Source organism: Streptopelia decaocto, assembly GCF_964273445.1.
Source record: "Streptopelia decaocto genome assembly, chromosome: 15".
NCBI lineage: Eukaryota > Metazoa > Chordata > Aves > Columbiformes > Columbidae > Streptopelia > Streptopelia decaocto.
In genome coordinates this window covers 14190325-14208786 of record NC_138670.1, presented here as the reverse complement: position 1 = coordinate 14208786, position 18462 = coordinate 14190325, and the positions used below count along the sequence as shown (strand labels likewise).

The 18462-nt window shown below is 55.3% G+C and overlaps 1 protein-coding gene across 2 annotated transcripts in view; it reads right to left on the bottom strand.

Moving 5' to 3' along the window:
- Positions 1 to 921: 921 nt before the first annotated feature.
- POLE (DNA polymerase epsilon, catalytic subunit) overlaps positions 922 to 18462 on the bottom strand; it is a 29928-nt gene continuing 12387 nt past the window's right edge. Inside the window, exons 20-48 of one of the 2 annotated variants that reach the window (XM_082065986.1) lie at positions 17529 to 17677; positions 17035 to 17127; positions 16654 to 16798; positions 16039 to 16196; positions 14391 to 14586; positions 13497 to 13711; positions 13150 to 13252; positions 12879 to 12959; positions 12683 to 12805; positions 12380 to 12598; positions 11869 to 12078; positions 10505 to 10648; positions 10040 to 10180; positions 7639 to 7792; positions 7447 to 7553; positions 6445 to 6621; positions 5809 to 6032; positions 5469 to 5689; positions 4934 to 5138; positions 4330 to 4503; positions 3982 to 4107; positions 3354 to 3486; positions 3044 to 3242; positions 2811 to 2942; positions 2510 to 2703; positions 2113 to 2313; positions 1702 to 1827; positions 1505 to 1594; positions 922 to 1282 (exon numbers count right to left, since the gene is read on the bottom strand). In XM_082065986.1, coding sequence (XP_081922112.1) covers positions 1169 to 1282; positions 1505 to 1594; positions 1702 to 1827; positions 2113 to 2313; positions 2510 to 2703; positions 2811 to 2942; positions 3044 to 3242; positions 3354 to 3486; positions 3982 to 4107; positions 4330 to 4503; positions 4934 to 5138; positions 5469 to 5689; positions 5809 to 6032; positions 6445 to 6621; positions 7447 to 7553; positions 7639 to 7792; positions 10040 to 10180; positions 10505 to 10648; positions 11869 to 12078; positions 12380 to 12598; positions 12683 to 12805; positions 12879 to 12959; positions 13150 to 13252; positions 13497 to 13711; positions 14391 to 14586; positions 16039 to 16196; positions 16654 to 16798; positions 17035 to 17127; positions 17529 to 17677 — 4554 coding nt within the window. In that variant the 3' untranslated portion in view covers positions 922 to 1168. The remainder of the gene's footprint in view (positions 1283 to 1504; positions 1595 to 1701; positions 1828 to 2112; positions 2314 to 2509; positions 2704 to 2810; positions 2943 to 3043; positions 3243 to 3353; positions 3487 to 3981; positions 4108 to 4329; positions 4504 to 4933; positions 5139 to 5468; positions 5690 to 5808; positions 6033 to 6444; positions 6622 to 7446; positions 7554 to 7638; positions 7793 to 10039; positions 10181 to 10504; positions 10649 to 11868; positions 12079 to 12379; positions 12599 to 12682; positions 12806 to 12878; positions 12960 to 13149; positions 13253 to 13496; positions 13712 to 14390; positions 14587 to 16038; positions 16197 to 16653; positions 16799 to 17034; positions 17128 to 17528; positions 17678 to 18462) is intronic. The other variant, XM_082065987.1, reaches the window with a different exon arrangement.

Below are 18462 nucleotides of genomic sequence, written 5' to 3'. Positions count from 1 at the left end.
TTTTGATTCTCTCCCCCATCTCTCCGGGTCGGGGCGGGGGGTGGTCAGTGAGTGAGCAGCTGTGTGGTGCTTAGCTGCCAACTGGAGTTAAACCTTGACAATGGGTGGCAAAGGAGCAAAGCTTCCCCTGTCTGCCGTCTGTACATGTGGGATCACATAAACCCCACCCTGGAATCTGCTGCTGCTCCATCCTGCCTCTGGCTTCCGCACTCCTTGCCCAGCCCCAGCATCTTCCAGTCCTCTAGAGCTGTTCCTTGGTGCTCAGCCAGCTGTTCCTGGGGCAAAGCGCTCCTGGGCAAGCAGGCACTGCCCACAGCATCCCTGGCAATGGCCTGTGGCCCAGGTCTAGTGACAGCCCAGCCCTGTCCTGCTGGTGGGCTGAGTGTGGAGCTGTGCTTGTGGCCAGGCAAGAGCAGGGTGGGGGGGCAGCTGTGCCTGCGGCGTGTGCTGTGTCCCCAGGGAAAGCGTGTCCGTGGGGGTCGCAGTGCCCACTCCGGTGCTGTGCCTGTGCGATTGCTGTGCCCACAGCGCTGCCGTGCTCACTCTGCTGTAACGCCTGCGGGAAGGCCATGGTCACTGGGGCCATGCCCACGAGGGTGCCATACCCGTGGTGGTGCTGTGCCCGTTGGGATGCTGCAGCCCTGGGGCCTCTTTCCCCAGGGTGAGGAGGCAGGGCCAGGCCAGAGCCATGTACCGAAGGACAGGCTGCAGCCCGACACACTCGCTGGCAGGGAGCTGCTGTCACATTAGGGCCCAGTGCTGCCCCTGTGAGCTGGAGGGGAGAGCCAGGGGACACTGCCAGGCTGCAGCTGTCCTGCCCCAAGCTGGCAGGGATGAGATGGGGACAGGCATTTGGTCAAAGCTTGATTCCTCCAGCTGTAGGCAGCCCCTGCTTCCCCTCTTCCCCCAAAACTACACCTGCCTTCTACAGTCCATTTATTTATAGAAATTTAACATTAAAACCACACACGGATGCCAGTATAGACCTGTAGGGCACAGTTCCAGCCCCTGTGCCCCAGGCAGCTGGAGGCAGGAGAGCCCCGTCCCTGCCCAGCTCCTGCCTTCCCTCCCCCACAGCAGGAGGAACAGCAGCTTCTCCCGAGGACATGAGAGCACGGCCCCAGTGCCCCGACCAGCAGGGTGCAGGCAGGGGGAGCAGCCCACGGCCTCATTGCCGGAGCTGCGGGTTGGTGCGCAGCAGCCACTCAATGGTTTCCAGCAGGTAGGACATGCCGTAGTGCCGGGCGATGTTCTGGAAGACGTTGATGTGCTCCATGAATGTCTGGGGAGAAGGGAACAGGGAGGGAAGGAGGCTGCCCAGCACCCCTGGGCAGCAGGGCGGCTCCTGGGGGGCAGTCATGGCCGTTGGGGCAGACGGTGGCACAGCAGCGCCCACCGGCCAAGCAGTTAGAGAAGAGGCAGAGAAATGGCACCACAGGGCTCCTTGCTGACCCGCAGGAGCTGCTGGCATGGGGCTGGGTGAGGCGGGAGGGTGCAGGTGTACCTGGGAGGAGATGGTGAGGGCAAAGTCTCCAGCACAGCTGCAGTACACAGGCATGTGTGTCTCCTTCACACCATGACACTTCTTGCACACCTGGAGGACAAAGAGTTTTAGGTGGGCCGGGAGATGGCAGGGGCAGGGTGAATGTGTCCAGCCTCAGCCAGCCAGGGGTCAGGCAGAGGTGGAAGCCCTGCACTCACCAGGTCCTGCAGCACAAAGGCCATCAGCTTCTTCTGCAGGGCTTCCACCAGAGCCGCTTCAATGGCATCGGAGTCATACTGTGCTTGGCAGTTGGAGCAGACCCAGCTGGGCAGCACCGACCCGTCCTAGGGGCAAAGAGGGAGGTGAGCACCACAAGTGCCAAGTACTGGAACAGTGTAACTGGTTTCTCAAAAGGACAGAGCATCAGCCAAAGCCCAAGGGTGCTCAGACCTGTTATAAGCAGCTAGAAAAGGAGGCAAATAGAAAATGGCCTTTAGGTGAGGTTGCTCACCGGCAGTAAGCAAAACTGCAAAGCAAAGGGGTTAAAGACAAAAGATGAGTAACGTGACTGACTGGCCTGCAGCGTGGCCATGCTGAGGCCTCTGGTGGCCCCAGGAAAGAGGCTGTACCTGGGAGAGGGCAGGGTCCTTGCAGAGGTCCAGGTCCCTGCAGAAGTTGCAGTTCCTGCAGATGACTTCGGGGAGCACGTAGGAACGGCAAGGGTCCCGAAACTGGGCTTCTTCCGAGAACTCGCCCACCTCAATGAGGCGCAGCAGGTCCCTGCGCAGTTTGTTCACCTGGTTGGTTATGTTGGCATCCAGAGACAGAACCTACAAGAATAGGAGGCAGGTGAGCCTACCAGAAGAGAAGAGTGTCCTCACGACCTCATATGGATACAGGGCAAAACAAACTGGTTGTAGAGCACCCCTGGAGGAAATCTGCAGCAAATCTGAGCCATCGACAAGGACCAGAATTTGAGCCCTGACTGCAAGCCTTCAGAAAAGAGGCCTGGCCCGTCCTGCTGACCTTGCAAACATATTTGATGAACTCCAAAGCCGGGTTGTTGAGTGGCAAGTAGGAGCCGGGCAGCACTGGGAACATGTCTGAAGGCTCAGTGGCATTACGAGAACCAGACATCTTCTTCTGGATCTTCTGGGTGATGGTGAAGAAGCTCTGGGTGAGCTCATTGGCCACATAATCCTGGGAGAAGGTGATCATGCCTCGAGAGACAGAGCAGAGAGCACTCGAGCCATATGGTGGCATAAAGGGATAGCAAGGTGGGGGGATCTCCACCTGCAGCAGGGCTGCCCCGTGGCTCGGCACTCACCGGGCATGGCCCCCATCTCCCCCAGCACCTCCTGGGACACCTGGCTGGTGCCTCTCCTCTTGACCGGGGTGTTACCGGGGGCGTTGCGTCGCAGCTCCTCCTTCATGCTGTGGTACACGGCCACGATATAGGCTGGGGAGACATGGGCAAGGCTCCAGCAACCGCCCCAGTGCAGGCTCTCCCTGGCACTGGGCAGGCACAAGCAACCTCATCCCCTCCCTGGGACAGCTCACCTGACACGATCATCAAGAAGTAGCTCTGGCAGGAGGCGGCCTGGGGCAGGAACTGTGCGATGTTCCAGTTGTTCTCCAGCAGCTCCTCCACATTCAGCTCCCCTTCCTCCTCTTCTTCCCCCACGGCCACCTCCTCCTCCTCCTCCTCCTCTTCCTCGCTGTCCTCCTCCTGTGACACTTGTCTCTTGCTGGTCTCCTTCTGGAGGAACCAGAGATATCACATCAGTTCCTCTTGCCCAGCCAATGCCTCCCCGCTCAGCTCAACCCCCAGCACCCTGCTCCTGGGGAACAAGCGCTTCCCATCTCTTACCTCCCCATAGTGGACACGAGAATCCACTTTTCCCTTGATACCTCCATAATTTGCTGGATCCATCCAGAGCAGAAACTCCCAGCAGCGGGAGAAGGAGATGGTCAGAGAGTGGAATATCTCCTTGGAATGGATGCTGGAGGGAAGAGACTGCAGTCACCCACAGTGTTGGCACTGTCCCTAGTTCAGAGCCATCTCCATAGGACACTGAGGGGAGAAGGTTCCCCTCTCCCATCCAACCACTGGTGAGGACCCAGGGGAAGCCATGCCCAGGGAGTCTTGGCTCCTTGTGCTTGTGTGGAGGTGCCTGTGCCATGGCTGGGGTGCTGAGAGCCAGCCAGGGGATGAAGTGTTGGGCACCTCAAGTTCCCCTGAAGGTCCCTTCTGGACTGAATCCTATGAGTATTCTTGGAACATTGCCTATAGTGGACAGCTAAGGGACAGATCCCTACTCCAGGCACAACAGCCAGAGAACTGGGCAGTCTTGTCCCTTCAGTAGCTTTGCAAAAAAAAGAGTGCTGAGGCCCATCAAAAGGCAAAAAAATCAGCATCCTCCTTCCTGGTCCCAAGCCCTGCCTTGGCTCCATCATCTGAGAACTCACCTCAGGCCGGGCTTGGCAAGCCCACCCACCTGTTGATGATGTACTCCATGTAGCTGATGGCGTCCTCAATGCGCTGCTTCTTGGTGCACAGAATGATCCGGTTGAAGTTGGCATACACCACCGAAGAGCCCAGGCGCTTAAACTCAGCCACCAGCCTGCAGGCAAGGCACGGGAGCGGGTCAGCGGGCAGGACGGCAAAGCCCAAGCAGATGCAGCCCGTGGAGGACATGCTGATCCAGCACAGTCAGGAGTTGAGCATGTTGGCAATGCCACGCAAGGGAGCACCCAAACAGTACGGGAGGTTTAACCTACCGCCCACTTCTGGAGGCTGTATCAGAGAGGAGTGGCCAGCCTGGCACACTCCAGGTCTCACTTACTGCAGGAAAAGCTTCTTCATCATGTTGTGGAGCGTGCGGTGCAGTGCCGGGTCATAGAGCAGGGAGGAAGGAGAGCGGAGCCAGCGGTAAAAGTGAATGACCTGGTTGTCTGCGTAGACATTGCGATACTGCGTGATCTCCTTCACCCAGCTCACCACCATGCTCTTCAGGATCCTGCCAGGGAGCAGAGACCAGCATCACCCCACCAGCCACCAGCGACATGTTTTCCAACGCACTGGAAGACTCAGAGCAGGAACTCTGCCAGAGCAGAGACAAGTGAGCCCTCAGCACAGGAGCCAGTATAACCTAGTGGAACACTAAGAAAGGAGAAACAGGAAAGGGCAAAGTCTTCTCCAACATCCCCACACATCTGCTGGCCAAGCCACCAGGCAGTTCTAAGCCCAGGGTCTTCAAAAGTCGGTTGGAGAAGATGCCTGACGTGCCCTTGAGACCTGAATTTATATCTAGAGCACCCACAAGCCCCATTACTGGCAGAAATCTGGGAAAAGCTAAAGCCAGGAGAGAATGAGAAGAAGGACCCCTGAGGGGACCTGCCAGGATGAAGACCAGATGCTCCACCTCCTGCTGGTTCCTAGAACCATACCTGAAAGTGTTGGAGCAGAGGGCAGTTTCATCGTAGCTGGCGGGGACGTTGGCAGCTTGGTTCCCTGTCACCATGTCTTCTAGGGACGCCTGCTGAATCACGTCAAAGCTGATGCTCATGCTGGAGCATCCTTCCATGTCGTTTATGTGGTGGGACTGCAACACGGTGTTTACAGCCAGGCTCTGGATGTCCAGCTCCAGACACACTAACAGCAAACACAACTCTCAGCAGGCAGGCAAGGACTGACAAGGACACCCTCCCTTGTCTCTCTGCTACAAATGCTTGTCAACAGTTACGATCCATAGGTGTTGCCACACCGAGGGGGGAGATGCATTCACAGGTCTTGACTGGTACTTGTCTTCCAACAAGACTTGGACCCACTTAACCCTCTGGGGACCACCATTTTTTTCTGGAAGCTGCAGCAGAGGAGCCCAGAACTGACTGCCACTCAAGCTGCTTCCGCCTCTGGGAAAGACCTGTCCCAGGGTCACCAGGGATGACCTTGCTCATCACTACCACCCTACTCCTTCCTCACCTGTGGAGTAGCAGCCAGGGTTGTTTATCTCCACAGAGGCCCTCTCATCAAACTCCATGACTAGGCGGTTGTCATCAGCCTCCTTACCCCCCAGGTCTGGGCGGGCCGTGGGTGACAGCCACAGCAAGTGGTTGTGACGACGGAGGTGGCGCGAGAAGAACAGGTCAGAGCCAAAGGTGGAGATGTCCTCAGGGAGGTTCCCAACAGGGATGTGGTAGTACCTGGGGCACAGAGAGGGGAAGAGTCACTGGAGTGGGCACAGCTGCAGAGAAGACAGGGAACCCTGCCCATCCTCTCAAGGGACGAGGCAGCCCCGGGGGAACGCGGCTGCCCTGGGCACCTGCTCATCTCGAACGCCTGGGAGAGGCAGGTGTCCAGGTTGAGGTAGTGGCGGATCATGCGGCGGGCGGCATGGCGCTGCCAGTCCAGCACCGAGTAACTGACGTCATCCACCAGCCGGATGGGGACCAAGGGGAACTCCTCGATGATGGGGATCCCACTTGCCAGCCGTTTCAGGTCCCAGTTAGACTGCACAGCGACCAGCGTGGGGCCGCGGCGCTCGTCCTGTGTGAGGGGGAAGAGGACACATCCTGGTGCACGGCTCCAGCGAGCGCCTCTGCTCAGCAGGAAACCGGCAGTGCTGGATGCCGCGTCCCCGCAGCAGGTCCCCAAGGTGGGAACAGCACACCCTGGCACTCCTGAAGCGCCCAGCTCCATGCAGCCAGCTCTGCAGCTGAGCACAGGGATGGGACGGAGATACAGAGGGGACCTTGCTGCTGGCACTGCCCTAGGTGAGCCACCCCAAGCAAGACAAAGACTTTGAACAACACCCACTTCCATCCTTGATCTTCAGGACAGCAGCTACATGCAGGCACTGTTGAAACTGCTGCACCAGTGCCTTCCACAGCATCCTCCCCTTCCCATGGGCCTGCACAGACAACGTCCTGTGGAGACCTTCCTTGCACCTTCATCTCACCTTGTATCCCAGCAGCAGGCGCTGGATGGCTCTGTAGACGGCCTTGGGGTCGGTCTCAGCGCGCACCTCGAATGTGTGCTTGTCTGGAGGCAGCAGCTCTTCACCTGCCTTTTCCAGCAGCGTGCTGCGCTCCACCGAGAAGAGGGTGGTGAGATTTGGCATCTGGTTGCTGCGTACCTGTGCCCAAGGGGGACCAGGTCAGAGCCAGAGGGAGAGGGACCCTGGGCTGCGCAGTCCTGGGGGGTCTGGCCCCTCTGCGCATCACCAGATGCCTTCCGAGCCCTGCTGGAATGTGGTGGAGATGTGCAAGGTGTGCAGAAACATCCTGCTGCCTGACCCCCATGGAAGAATCACAGAATGGTTTGGATTGGAAGGCACCTTCAAAGGTCACACAGTGCCATGAGCAGGGACATCTGCACCAGCTCAGGTTGCTCAGAGCCCCGTCCAGCCTGGCCTGGGATGTCTCCAGGGATGGGGCATCCACCACCTCTCTGGCCAACCTGGGCCAGTGTGTCCCTACCCTCATCATAAAACATTTCTTCCTTTTATCTAGCCAGAATCTCTCCTCTTTCAGCTTAAAACTATCAGACCTTGTCCTATTGCAACAGTCCCCATCTTTCATTATCAGTCCGCTTTGAAGTCCAGAAAGGCCGCACTAAGGTCTCCTGGAGCTTCTCTTCTCAGCTGAACACCCCAACTCTCTCAGCCTGTCCCCCAGCAGAGCTGTTCCAGCCTCGGGTCATTCCTGTGGCTCCTCTGGCCCCTCTCCAGCAGGTCCATGTGTGTCCTGTGCTGAGGACCCAGAGCTGGACCAGCACTGCAGGGGGGTCTCACCAGAGCGGGGCAGAGGGGCAGGATCCCCCAAACCTGCTGCCTGTGGGGCTGGGGATGCAGCCCAGGACATTGTTGGCTTTCTGGGCTGTGAGTGCACTATGCCGGCTCATGTCCAGCTTTTCATCCACCAGCACCTCCGGTCCCCCAGCCTCCGAAGTCCCATCTTACCTTGTCCAGCACAAAGACAGCAGCTTTGCGCTGCGATGGGATGAAGAGGCCCAAGAGCGCCTTGCTGCCCTGGGAGCTGTGGTAGAGGTAGATGTGGCGAATGCTTCCTAGGGACAGAGCAGAGAGCATCAGTGGTACCCACAGGTGCCAGGTCCCAGGTTTCCCACAAGCCCCTCTCCCAGGGTGCCTCACCTGGCTCCAGGTAAGTGAACTGGGCCAGCGAGCGCATCTCCAGGTGCTCAATGTCAAAGGTTTCGGCCTCTCTCCCCGCCAGGTGCCTGACAAGCTGTCTGCTGACCATGCACACACAGCCCAGGTGGATCAGGGCACGGAGAAGCAGCGGCACCTGTAATGATGGGGAGAGATGTGGTGGAACAATGTTCAGCCACCAAGCTCCTCTCGGGGGTTTCAGACCTAGAACAACCTGGGTTAAAACCACAGGTAGGACACACCCGAAATATCTCCAGCATGAGTTTGTATTATCACCCTTGATGGTGCTGGAGATACAGAACAGGTATTGTAATTCCTAAGTCACATGTGTTCCTATCTGGCCTCAGATCCCACCATCAAGGGCAGCAGCAGGTACTTTGGAGGACGCATGGAGGGATATCTGGGCAATCTTGCAGCTCTGGCACTCCCTCGAGACAAAGGCTTGATCTGAACCAGCAGATAATGGCACAGTGGAAGATCCATCACTGATTTCCCCTGTTTTATTAACCTTACAGCTGTAAGCTCCACCACTGCATAAGACTACTCCAGACTTGCTGTGGGACTTACTCCCAAAACACTGAGAAGCAATAAACATTCCTCGGCTAACCACACCTCCTTCGTGTCAGTTTTGATTTCACAGACCCCTAGTGCATCACGTTTTCAGATCTCTTTAGCAAGCCGAAGCATTCCTGTGTCCCCGAGTCCCATTCCTGCAAGGAAGCCGTTGCCTCCCTTGCATCCTCGTTGTCATTCTCCTGTGTTAGTCCCAATACATTTTTGGTGACCATGCTCAGAACTGCACTGCAGGTGTTTAAAGACCAAGACAGATCTTTCCTTGCCCGGGACCGTGTCCAGGTGGGTTTCTCTGCATCTCCAAGGACACAAACTCCACAAACCTCTGGGTAATCCACTCAACCACCCTGACAGGAGAAGTTTCCTCTGATGTTTACACAGAATTTCCCCAGTTTGTGCCCGCTGCCTCCCGTTCTCTCCCTGGGCCCCCCGGGAAGCGCCCGGCTCCTCTCCTTCACTCCTCCATCGAGGGTCCCCAGAGCCGCTTCTCCAGCTCACTCAGCCTCCCCTTGCATGACACATGATGCAACTCCTTGATCATCTCACTTCCTTTAGGTCTTTGAAACATCTTCATGCCCCTTGTTGTACCTCAGTTGCTAAGTTTAATTTCCTCTTAGCTAGCTGTTTCTTGCTTTTACCTAGTCCCACTTATTACAATAACACTATGGTAGTGGAGAGGACTCAGGTTTGCTACCGGAAGATCTTCTACAGATACGTTGAATTTGTGTACACGCTAGTCCCTTTGGCAGAGTGATTTGAAATAAGTTTTAGGCACTGCTTACTACGCTAAGAGTTGTGCCTTGTCTTGAGGGATCTTTATCCAGATTTTCTAAAAGCAGACATCCAAGGTGACTAAAACCAGTTTCTTTTGTCATGCCCCACTGTAACACTTTCCAGGCTGTACCAATAACTTCAGTAGCTGAACTCTCCCAACTTTATGATGCTCTTTTTGCCTTTGTAACCTCTTGCATCTCACAAACCACTTGTAGCTAATGGCACCCTTGCTCACATCAAGCTTGTCCTACTTAGGCAAAGACTTTTGATCCATAATAATTCTAAGTTTTATTTTAGTAGCAAACTCTCTTGCCTTTATACTTTCTTTGACATATAGCTGCACTCTTACAATGGTGCAAACTACTCTGCCACTTCCATCTAGGTCAACTCCTGACACTGCAATGTCTTCTTGATTAAATTCGGGTCACCTGGTTCTGAGCTGCTGAACAAACCAGTGTCCAATAGAAGTGGGTATCCCAGTTTCCCATCTTCATTTTCAGGCTTTCAGCACTAAAAACATTGGTAAATTTAATTTTGGCTTGATTGCTTTGTACTGAACTTCATTTAGGTTGTGCTTGCTCTTCCCAAACTTTCAAGTTGTATGTTATTAATCTTTTATAACAGCCTTTATTACCTCGTTTTAGAGGGCAGGGCACCCAGACCTGTGTACACCTTCATATGTGTTGGGTTTTCCCCCATCTTTACTCTAAATATCCCTTATTTTTTCTGGTACAAACACCAGCAAGCTGGTTCTGCTTTGGTTTCGAAGAAACTTAAATGTCTTATTTCCCTGAAGTTTCCTGACTCCAAATAAACCCAACTCCCTTTTCCCAACATGCCTTAAACCCCGTGCTGACACTCTGCCCACAGGAACATGGGTACATTCCCTAGCACTCTGCTATGCGGGGTCTTTGATTGTTGCTGTTGCACCAAGCTGCTGAATTTTTAAGTGCCAGGTGTCCTCCTGTGCCACTGGCACTCAGATTAACGACCTACCACTCAGCAACCCCTAAAAACGAGCACCTGGAGGAGTTACCTGCGTCTCATACACTCCCTCGATGTCTGGAGCAGAGAGGTCCGCGTTGATTTCATTGATGTGCTCTTGGTACATGTCTTCAGGGACTGAGTATTCATACAGGTTGTAAACCAAGTTGGAGCGGGGCAGGATCCTGTTGACCTGCCGAGGCCAGGGACACGGTCAGCGGGGCTCATCGCACCCCGTGGCCTGGCTGCCGGGAGCTGGGCCCTGAGCCAGCCAGCTCCTGGTGCCCCTCTCTGCTAAGGAGATCACTGGTTTGTGCTCATGCACGTTACAAATTCCCATAACAGAGAACCCACTTTCTGGGCAGGCTGGGATTAGCAGAGGGATGAGGTATATCCATGGAATGGCAGAGTGAGGCCCTGCAAGGCAGATGCTTGTAATATCTGCTTGCAGCGAAAGTGAAATGCCTTATCTCAACACAAGTGGCCGCTTCCCCTTCCAGAAGGGGCAGGTCCTCACCTTCCTGTAGGCTGCTCCCTCCTCCGGCTTCGGGATGCGCTGGTTGACATAGAAGACCCGGGGGATGCTCAGCCTGATGCAGTGCAGGTCGCTCCCAATCACTGCCCACAGCCTGAACAGCCCGGGCTGGCTGGTCTCGGCGATCTGCGGGACAAAGTTAGCATTAGACATAAGCACTGGTAACATGTTGGATCTCCCTGCTAAGCTGCAGAGATCTATATGGCCAGTTGGTGGCCACAAGGAGAGCAGGAGACTTCAAGAGTTGTCACTCCCAGCGCTGGAGTCCCCAAGTCCTGCTACTGTCCCAGGGCACCATGAAGAAAACTGCCTGGCTGAGGCTGGACAACCAACACAAGCTGGCTCTCAATGCCAGTGAAGTCACCCATATGTCCTGGACCAGGCGCCCCACCTGGAGCTCGTGCTTGCACAAGGGCTGCCTGCAGCTCTGCGGGCCTTTCTGGGACATGAAGTGGGTGACAAGGGGCTCAGATGGCCGCACGTGGCAGGGGTTTGTGAAAATGACTGGACGGCACCACCCCACCTCTGCACTTGTATGTTGGCTGCTTTCAGGCATCACTGGAACCCTGTGCCCACACTATGCCCAGTGCTGTGCTTCCCAGTACAGGAGAGACGTAAACATACTGGAGGGCGTCCAGTGAAAGCCCACAAGGATTAAGAAGGGACTGGAGCATCTTTCACAAGAGGAGAGGCTGGGAGAGCTGGGACTGTCCAGCCTGGAGCAGAGGTCAGGAGGATCTCATCAGTGTATACAAGTATCTGAAGGGAAGTGCAGAGGACAGAGCCCGGCTCTTCCCAGAGGTGCCCAGTGGCAGGACCAGAGGCCACGGGCACAAACTGCACACAGGAGGGTCCCTCTGAACATCAGGAAACACTTTTTCCCTCTGAGGGTGACCGAGCCCTGGCACAGGTTGCCAGGGAGGTTATGGAATCTCTGTTCTTGGGGATGCTCAGCACTCGACTGGACACAGTCACAGTCACAGGCTCTGAGAGGCCCTGCTTGAGCAGGGGTTGGACCAGGTGGACCCCAAAGCTGCCTCCAGCCTCAACCGGTGTTTCTGTGGTTCCGTGACTACTGCACAGAGCTGCCCACGGGCTGAGCTGGAGCTGACCCACTGGCAGATCAACATGCAACAGATTCACCACCAAGAATGACCATGTGGGATTCTGTTTCCATACAGATGTGTGTGAACCTGAGGCTTTGCAGCCCCACTGGCCTCCCCAGGGTTAACACCAGAGTGCTGCTGGGGCGAGCATTCCCTGAGCTTCACCATTGGAGCACAGGCAGTGTCAATGTGATGCCTGTGCCCCGGGCTGCCCCCCATGGCAGGTCCACTCCCTGCTACCTGCACGATCTGCCAGGGCAAGTCCAGGATGCTGCGCGCTGTCCTGCGCAGGTAGCTGCTCAGCCCTTTGGAGAGGGCATCACGGACCACTCCTCCACCGGCTGCCGCTCCACCGTCCTCCAGACGCCGCCGCTTCTGCCGCTCCCGCCGCTGCCGAGCCTGCAGCTCCCACTTCTTCTGGTGGTAGCGCAGCCAGACCAGCCGCTCTTCCTGAGTCGGGTGGCAGCACGTGTGAGTGGAGCCAGAAAACAGCACAAGCCTCCCAACGCCACAACACCACACCATTAAGCCCAGCCCTCCACCTCCCAGACCCACATCATGTTCCTGCCCCATTTTCCCTTTCTTCCATCAGTGATTATATTTCTCCATCTCCTGGTTATATTTCTCCTCGTAGCCCCGAGCCATGGCTGTGCAGAGGGTTTCAGGAGACCCACAGCTTCCTCCTGGCAGCACCCAAGCTGCTTGGGTGGACAAGCTCCAGGTCATCTCTTGTCCAGTCTGCTTCACCCACCTTGGTGGTGCCCAAGGGCGGAGGTGGACCCAGGATCTCTCGCCAGGATTGGGATAGCTCCAGGTACTGGGACATCTGTTGGCTTTCCTCTGCTGCAGGGACTCGCTTCCGCTTATTTGTGATGGGAACTGGTGGCTGAGGGGTTTTGGCAGCCCCAAAGTCCTCTATGTCACCAATGTGTGAGCTGGGTGTGCCCTCTGGGGGCTGGTTGGCGAGGACCTGAGGGAGCAAGGACAGCAGGAGGATGTGGGTTGCAGATGAGTCCCAGCAGCATAGCCAGCACCCTTCCATCACCCTCTTTACCTGTCTCTTGCCTTCTGAAGTGAAGAGCTCATTGATTTTTTTCTGTTTGTACACATCATTCTTCTCAAGGAGTTTCTTGTGGAGCCAGTCTGGGTGCCGGACCCGCGGCACTGGGTTCTTTACCTGGAGAGCATCTCCAAATCACACCAAGTCCCCCCATTGAAGCTCTTTGCCCACCCTTCCCACCATCGCATACCTGCTGCAGGGCTGCGGGAATGGTGATGATTTTCTGGATGGTGCTGCCCAGTCTCTCAATGTAGTAGTCCCAGTCCAGGATCTGTGAAGAGGTCAGAGCAGTGGGTCGTAAGGAAAGCTGAGCAGGCGCCCACTCAGGATCAAGCATCTCCCTGGGTCCTCCACCGAGCACCCCGCTTTGCTACTGCAAGCAGCTGCTGCCCAGGTCGCACCTCCAAAGGGCCGAGCCCTTGTCCCGGAGCTGGGATCACCCGCCGGGATGCCCCACTCACCGCGCGGATGTTGAAGTCCTGTAGAGAGGGGCTCTTCAGCCATTTTCGAAGGTAGTGTTTGCGCACACTGGGCTCGGCTTGGAAGATGGCGAGGGGGATGGCCCTGGGGATGGCAGGGAAGCTCTTACCCTCCTGGAGCACGGTCTCAGCAACACATGATCCCCTCTCCCAGCTCAAGCAGTGGTTGTGCGGTTTTGCCTATCGCTAGTCCTGCTCCTGTTTTGAGCCAGCACACAGGTGACCGCTTGGCCACATCACACCAGCTCACTCCCCTCCTGCTACCCTGCCCTTCTCCTCTTGGTTGCCCTCATACTCCCAAAAGCCCTGGCCCCTCAAGACGGGGTTACCTCTCGGTGACCGGAGACCCCTCTGGTTTCTTGGATATGATGAACCGGCAGCTCAGCCCTGCATCCTTCACCATCTGGTCCCCTAGAAACTCTGCCAGGCGCTTGGCAGTGCTGATGGAAGTGGACTTCTGCTCCCCGTAGTCCTCCAACTTGCGCGACATGGACCGGTTCTCCGAGATCAGCTCAAACAGCTCTGAATCAGGCATGTTGGCAGCCTGGAAGGAAGCAAAAAACCCAAAGCAATAATAGCAAGAACCTAATGATCAAACCTTGCTGCTGTCAGATACCCGCAGCGCCTACACCCCGTTGGTGTGGCTCTTCACGGGAGCCTGGGAATTGCTCCGTTTCAGCTGCCAACGTGACCTAGTGAAAAGAGAGGGTGTGGGTTTGAGGCTCGCACCGCTTTATGCCATGGCTGGCCTGTGTTGTACACACAAAGGAGCTGGGGTCACCAACAAGGGCACTGCAAAATGGAACGACACAGCCAGGCTCTCTGACCCTCTCACCACCCAGTTTCTTGCAGTTTTCTCCTGTTATTGTATAAGCTGATGTCTCTGTGCTCCTCACAGAGCAAGCGGCTCTGTGGATCTCTTCCTCAGCAAATGCTTTAGCCAGTGTCCTTGGGGGATGAGGGCACCAGGCCAGCTCCATGAAGGAGATGGCTGCAAGACACCACTCATGCAGTTACAGCTGAACGAGGAGCCCTTGCACTAAAGACACTAAACGGCAGCCCCAGAGAACCAAAGCAGCAGAAATAAGACGGAAGTGACCATCGGATGCAGAGCAGACCATCTACTCTGTGCAAGCAAAGTCCATCCTCCCCACACTGCCCGGCCAGCTCTGACACTTCTCTGGCTCCACCTCGGGCACACGGACATGATGAGCTGTGCCCACCTTGCTGTAGAGCACATCCAGCCAGTAATCGGCCACTTTGGCCACAGAAGCGTAGACCTCCTCCAGGGTGCTGCCTTTCAGAAAGGCTTCAAATACCGAAGACTGGAATATCTTCACCAGCTGCAGCTCTCCCCGGCGCTTCACCTCAAATCCCTTCAGCTCGGCCAGAGACCCGTCCTCGTTGAACACCGCGTACCTAGGAGACACGGCATGGGCACGACGTGGCCTGTGCCAAGGGACATGTCCTCCAGGATCCCGTTGGTGTCCCTCCTGCCAGGGCACTTCTCCCCACGCCACCATCCAGTGCATTCAACAGAGACACAGTGCATGGCACGAGGATGATCTCAGAACATCTACAGCTGCTCAACCGACCGTTTAAACTTCGTCTGCGAAAGCACGTCAGCTCGTGCCCAGCTCATCCACACTGATTGGGAGAATCGTCTTAATTGCACACAAGTAAAGGGTGGGAGGTGAGAGCCCAGGTGGGGAAATGGAGTAAGATATTGGGAAGAGGATTAGAGAGAAGTAAATGTCATCAGCTCAGATGCTGGCAAAGGGGTTCGGAGGAAACTGGATGTAGCCATGGCATGACTACAGAAAATGTCCTCCCCCTCTCCTTTTCTCTTGCATTTTTTTTGCATTACACATCCCTGCCAATTATTTGTGTATCTCAATAAAGCCTTATGGGAACATCAGCTATGAGTGGGGATACTCAAACCTATGTCACTTGGCCAGCACTTCTCCCACATGACCACAGCCTTCTCTTTCACTGCCAACGATGGCGCCTGCCCGCCAGCTCCAGGTTGTTTTGGTTGGAGAGTGACCAAGATATGAGTGCACTCGCTAACATCCCCAAATGACAAGAAACCAAGAGGCCCCAAGATAAAAGTCCTATGAGTGGAGCCTGTTCAGTGCTTGGCATCGCCTCGACTCCTGTGGCAGGGACTCGCTGCTTGCAGAAAGGCACTGACAGGAGACGGTGGGTGTTGGAGCTCGCCCCATGGGGCATTAAGCACAAAGAGGCACAGGGCTGTACAGACAGAGTGAGAAAGGGCAGCGACAACACTTCTTGGAGCCAGACCCAGGTCTGCGGGCACCCCTCTAGCTAGTGGTTGCTACTGCTCTAGCTCATGTTCCTGTTTGGGAGGCTGCAGAGAAATCAGTGAAGTTTGAGTACAACTGTCCTGTAAAGTGACAGTAATGGCAGGACATGTTTCTTTCTCCATATGGAGAAGGAAGGGGAAACATCTAGGATTACTGGAGGTCTGTGAACTCCTGAGAGATGGGAAGGCAAGTCTGAACAGATTAGGTTGAATATAAGCAGTATTAGAAATCCTCATAGGGAAAGCTGAAGTTCTCCCACACACCTCAGGGCCAAACAAGGAGATCATGTCTGGTCACCAAGTTGAAGAAATGTTGTTTTGCTGTTATCTTCTAACATTTATTGCCATAGTATGGCACTGGAGGCAAGTGCATAGCTGGATTCAAAGACAATCTGGTGTAAGGAATGTGCAACTTAAAGCCAGTGAATCTAGCGTGCTGCCAGCTCCAGGAGCAAGGAACAACGGGCCTCACATGCACGAAGGGAAGGAGACCTTCAATCTGTTACCCAGGGGAAGGGATAATATTGCAAGCTTGGAAATCTCACCTTTTCTTCAGCTTTTTGCCCTCCTCCTTGGAAGCTGGGAGGATCATGGCCAGGTATGGTCCATCCACCTCAAAAAAGATGCTGTTCTCCGAGCGTGTGACATAGGTGAGAGAGGCTGGGTCCTGCAGCTCCTGGTACTGGTCATTGGTGAAGCCTTCCTACGGGCACGGCCCAGGAGAACAGCTTCACTCAGCAGCTGGGCTGCTTACAGCAGGAGGTGCCCTCAGGCACACCCTGCCCAAAGGCATCACTGAGCGCTCCTCTGAAAGCTACAGCACAATTTACCACTCAGAAGTCAAAACATCTGAGCTGCCTGTTGAAAAGGAAAATGCTTTGGACCCTAAAATTATATTCTTTTGTCTTACAGAATCTGCAGCAAGCAGGAGGTGGGATTGGACCTTTCTCTAGTCTGGACTCCCAGCCTACACAGGTGAGCACCCATCAACCCTGGCCAACGACCAGCACCCTCTGCTGCGGGGACATTGGAGCCTCTCCCTCTTCTCAGGTGCTCTCTGGGCCATCAGCCCCCATGTCCCGCTCGCTGAATGTCCTCCCTGGGCAGCCCTCCTCCTTCGCCCAGACCGCAGAGCTGGCCTGGGAGGGTGCAAGACTCACCTTCACCAGGATGTTGAGCATGGCACCGGGGTAGGAGATTGTCACCTTTGGCTTCTTGGCATTGGTTGACTTGATGACAAAGTTCTCCGGGAAGCTGTTGGGGAGGACACACCAAATCCCATCGGTATCCAGTTCCAGAGGTCTCCTAAGGAAGGAAGGAAGGAAGGTCACTGTCAGGACAAGAGTGGATGACAGGTGAGGATCAGCTCTGTGTCCCCCATAAAGGCACAGGCAGCCTGTTGCATGCACTCTCTGGTCTCTTCTGCAAAGCAAACCCCCCGAATGTTCAACAGTAACTGCTGAAAGCTCAGGTGTTTAACATGCTCCCACATCTGTCCCAGATGCAGATGACCTTTCTTTCCCAGCTCAGCACATACTCACCCAATCTGTTCGATCAGTTCCCTGGCCTGGGTGATGATATTTGCTCCCGTGAAGCAGACGATGCCAGCCATCTCCATGGAGTACCAGCGAGCTCTGTGAGCAGAGGACTCAAAGTGAAGAGCATGAAGTGCTCCCTCCCAAGCCCAGCTATGGAAAGGACAGGAGGACCTCCAGAGGAAGAACAGCGAGAAACACATCAACACTGGCCCTTGGCAGATTGTTCTCCTTGCCCTAGTTATGATGCTTCGCAAAAGCTGGAAACCAGTCACTAGCAGAAAAGATTCCTGTCACTTGTGCCCAACACTGGGTGTCTGGCAGGAGTCTCCAGGATAAGAAGTCATTGGTAGAAGCAAGAGGAGACTGTTACAGGCAGCAGCCACCGCCAACCTGGTGCTTCAGGGGCAGGTGAAGCAAGTGACAGGCTCCCTAGGACAATCCCAGTTTCCAAGGGTCCTCTCTGGAGGACCGCAGCACTGCCCGCAGGGGAGACTCACCCTTTCCGCATGACGTAGCCATAGAAAGAGTTGAGGATGCACTTGTGGGCCAGCTGCAGGGAGTCATACAGGATTTCCATGTTCTTACAGCGCTTCACTTCAGAGGCATCTCCTGTCTCCACCGCTGCAGATAACTTCTTCTTCCACACCTGCAAGCCACAGGCAGAGTCAGGATGATCCCCCGCATCACTGCTGCTGGCATCCAGCTGGTTCTCTCACAGTCCCAGTACAGGATTACAACTCCAGAACAGTATCTTTGCCAAAGATCAATAGCATGAGCTAAATATTCCTATTCTTTTGCAGCACAGGAGGAGTTGGCCAGAGGTGCTTTGCCACATGGTAGGAGGGACCAGCAGCACCAGCCATCACTCTGATGGTGATGATCAGAATTCAAACTGTGCCGGCAGCGCTGCTGCCCACACCAGCTGTGCTGCACCGTGTGTGCGCAGGCAGCAACCGAACACTGCCTGCGGCCATCCACGGCATCTGGCTAAACTGCAGAACTGCCTGTGTAGAAAAAGCTTCTCGGTCAGTTCTGTGGTTCACGGCAGAACAGGCAGCTGGGAGTAGCAGGAAAGCAAACAGCTCGTTAATTAACTCTGCCAGAGGTAGAATCCCAGGGCTTTGTCATTGCCTTCAACACACTCCAAGAATAACGTGCCCTGGTGTCCTCTAGCATGAACCTCAGGCAGCAGAGAACTAGAATGTTCTCCTGCAAGCGACCGTTCCTTTACCCAAGGTCTCGACCTTGCTCCTCAGCTTGTGTCTTTTCTCCATGTAGGAAGAACATCCCAGATGGAACCCGGCCAGACCAGATATATCAGAACAGAACAGATGAGGATTTACTAAATCCAGTGAGAAATGGAGATGCAGGTTTGTTTCCGACATCACTACAGCAGCAGCAAATGCTGTGGCAGCAGCTGTTGACAATTTG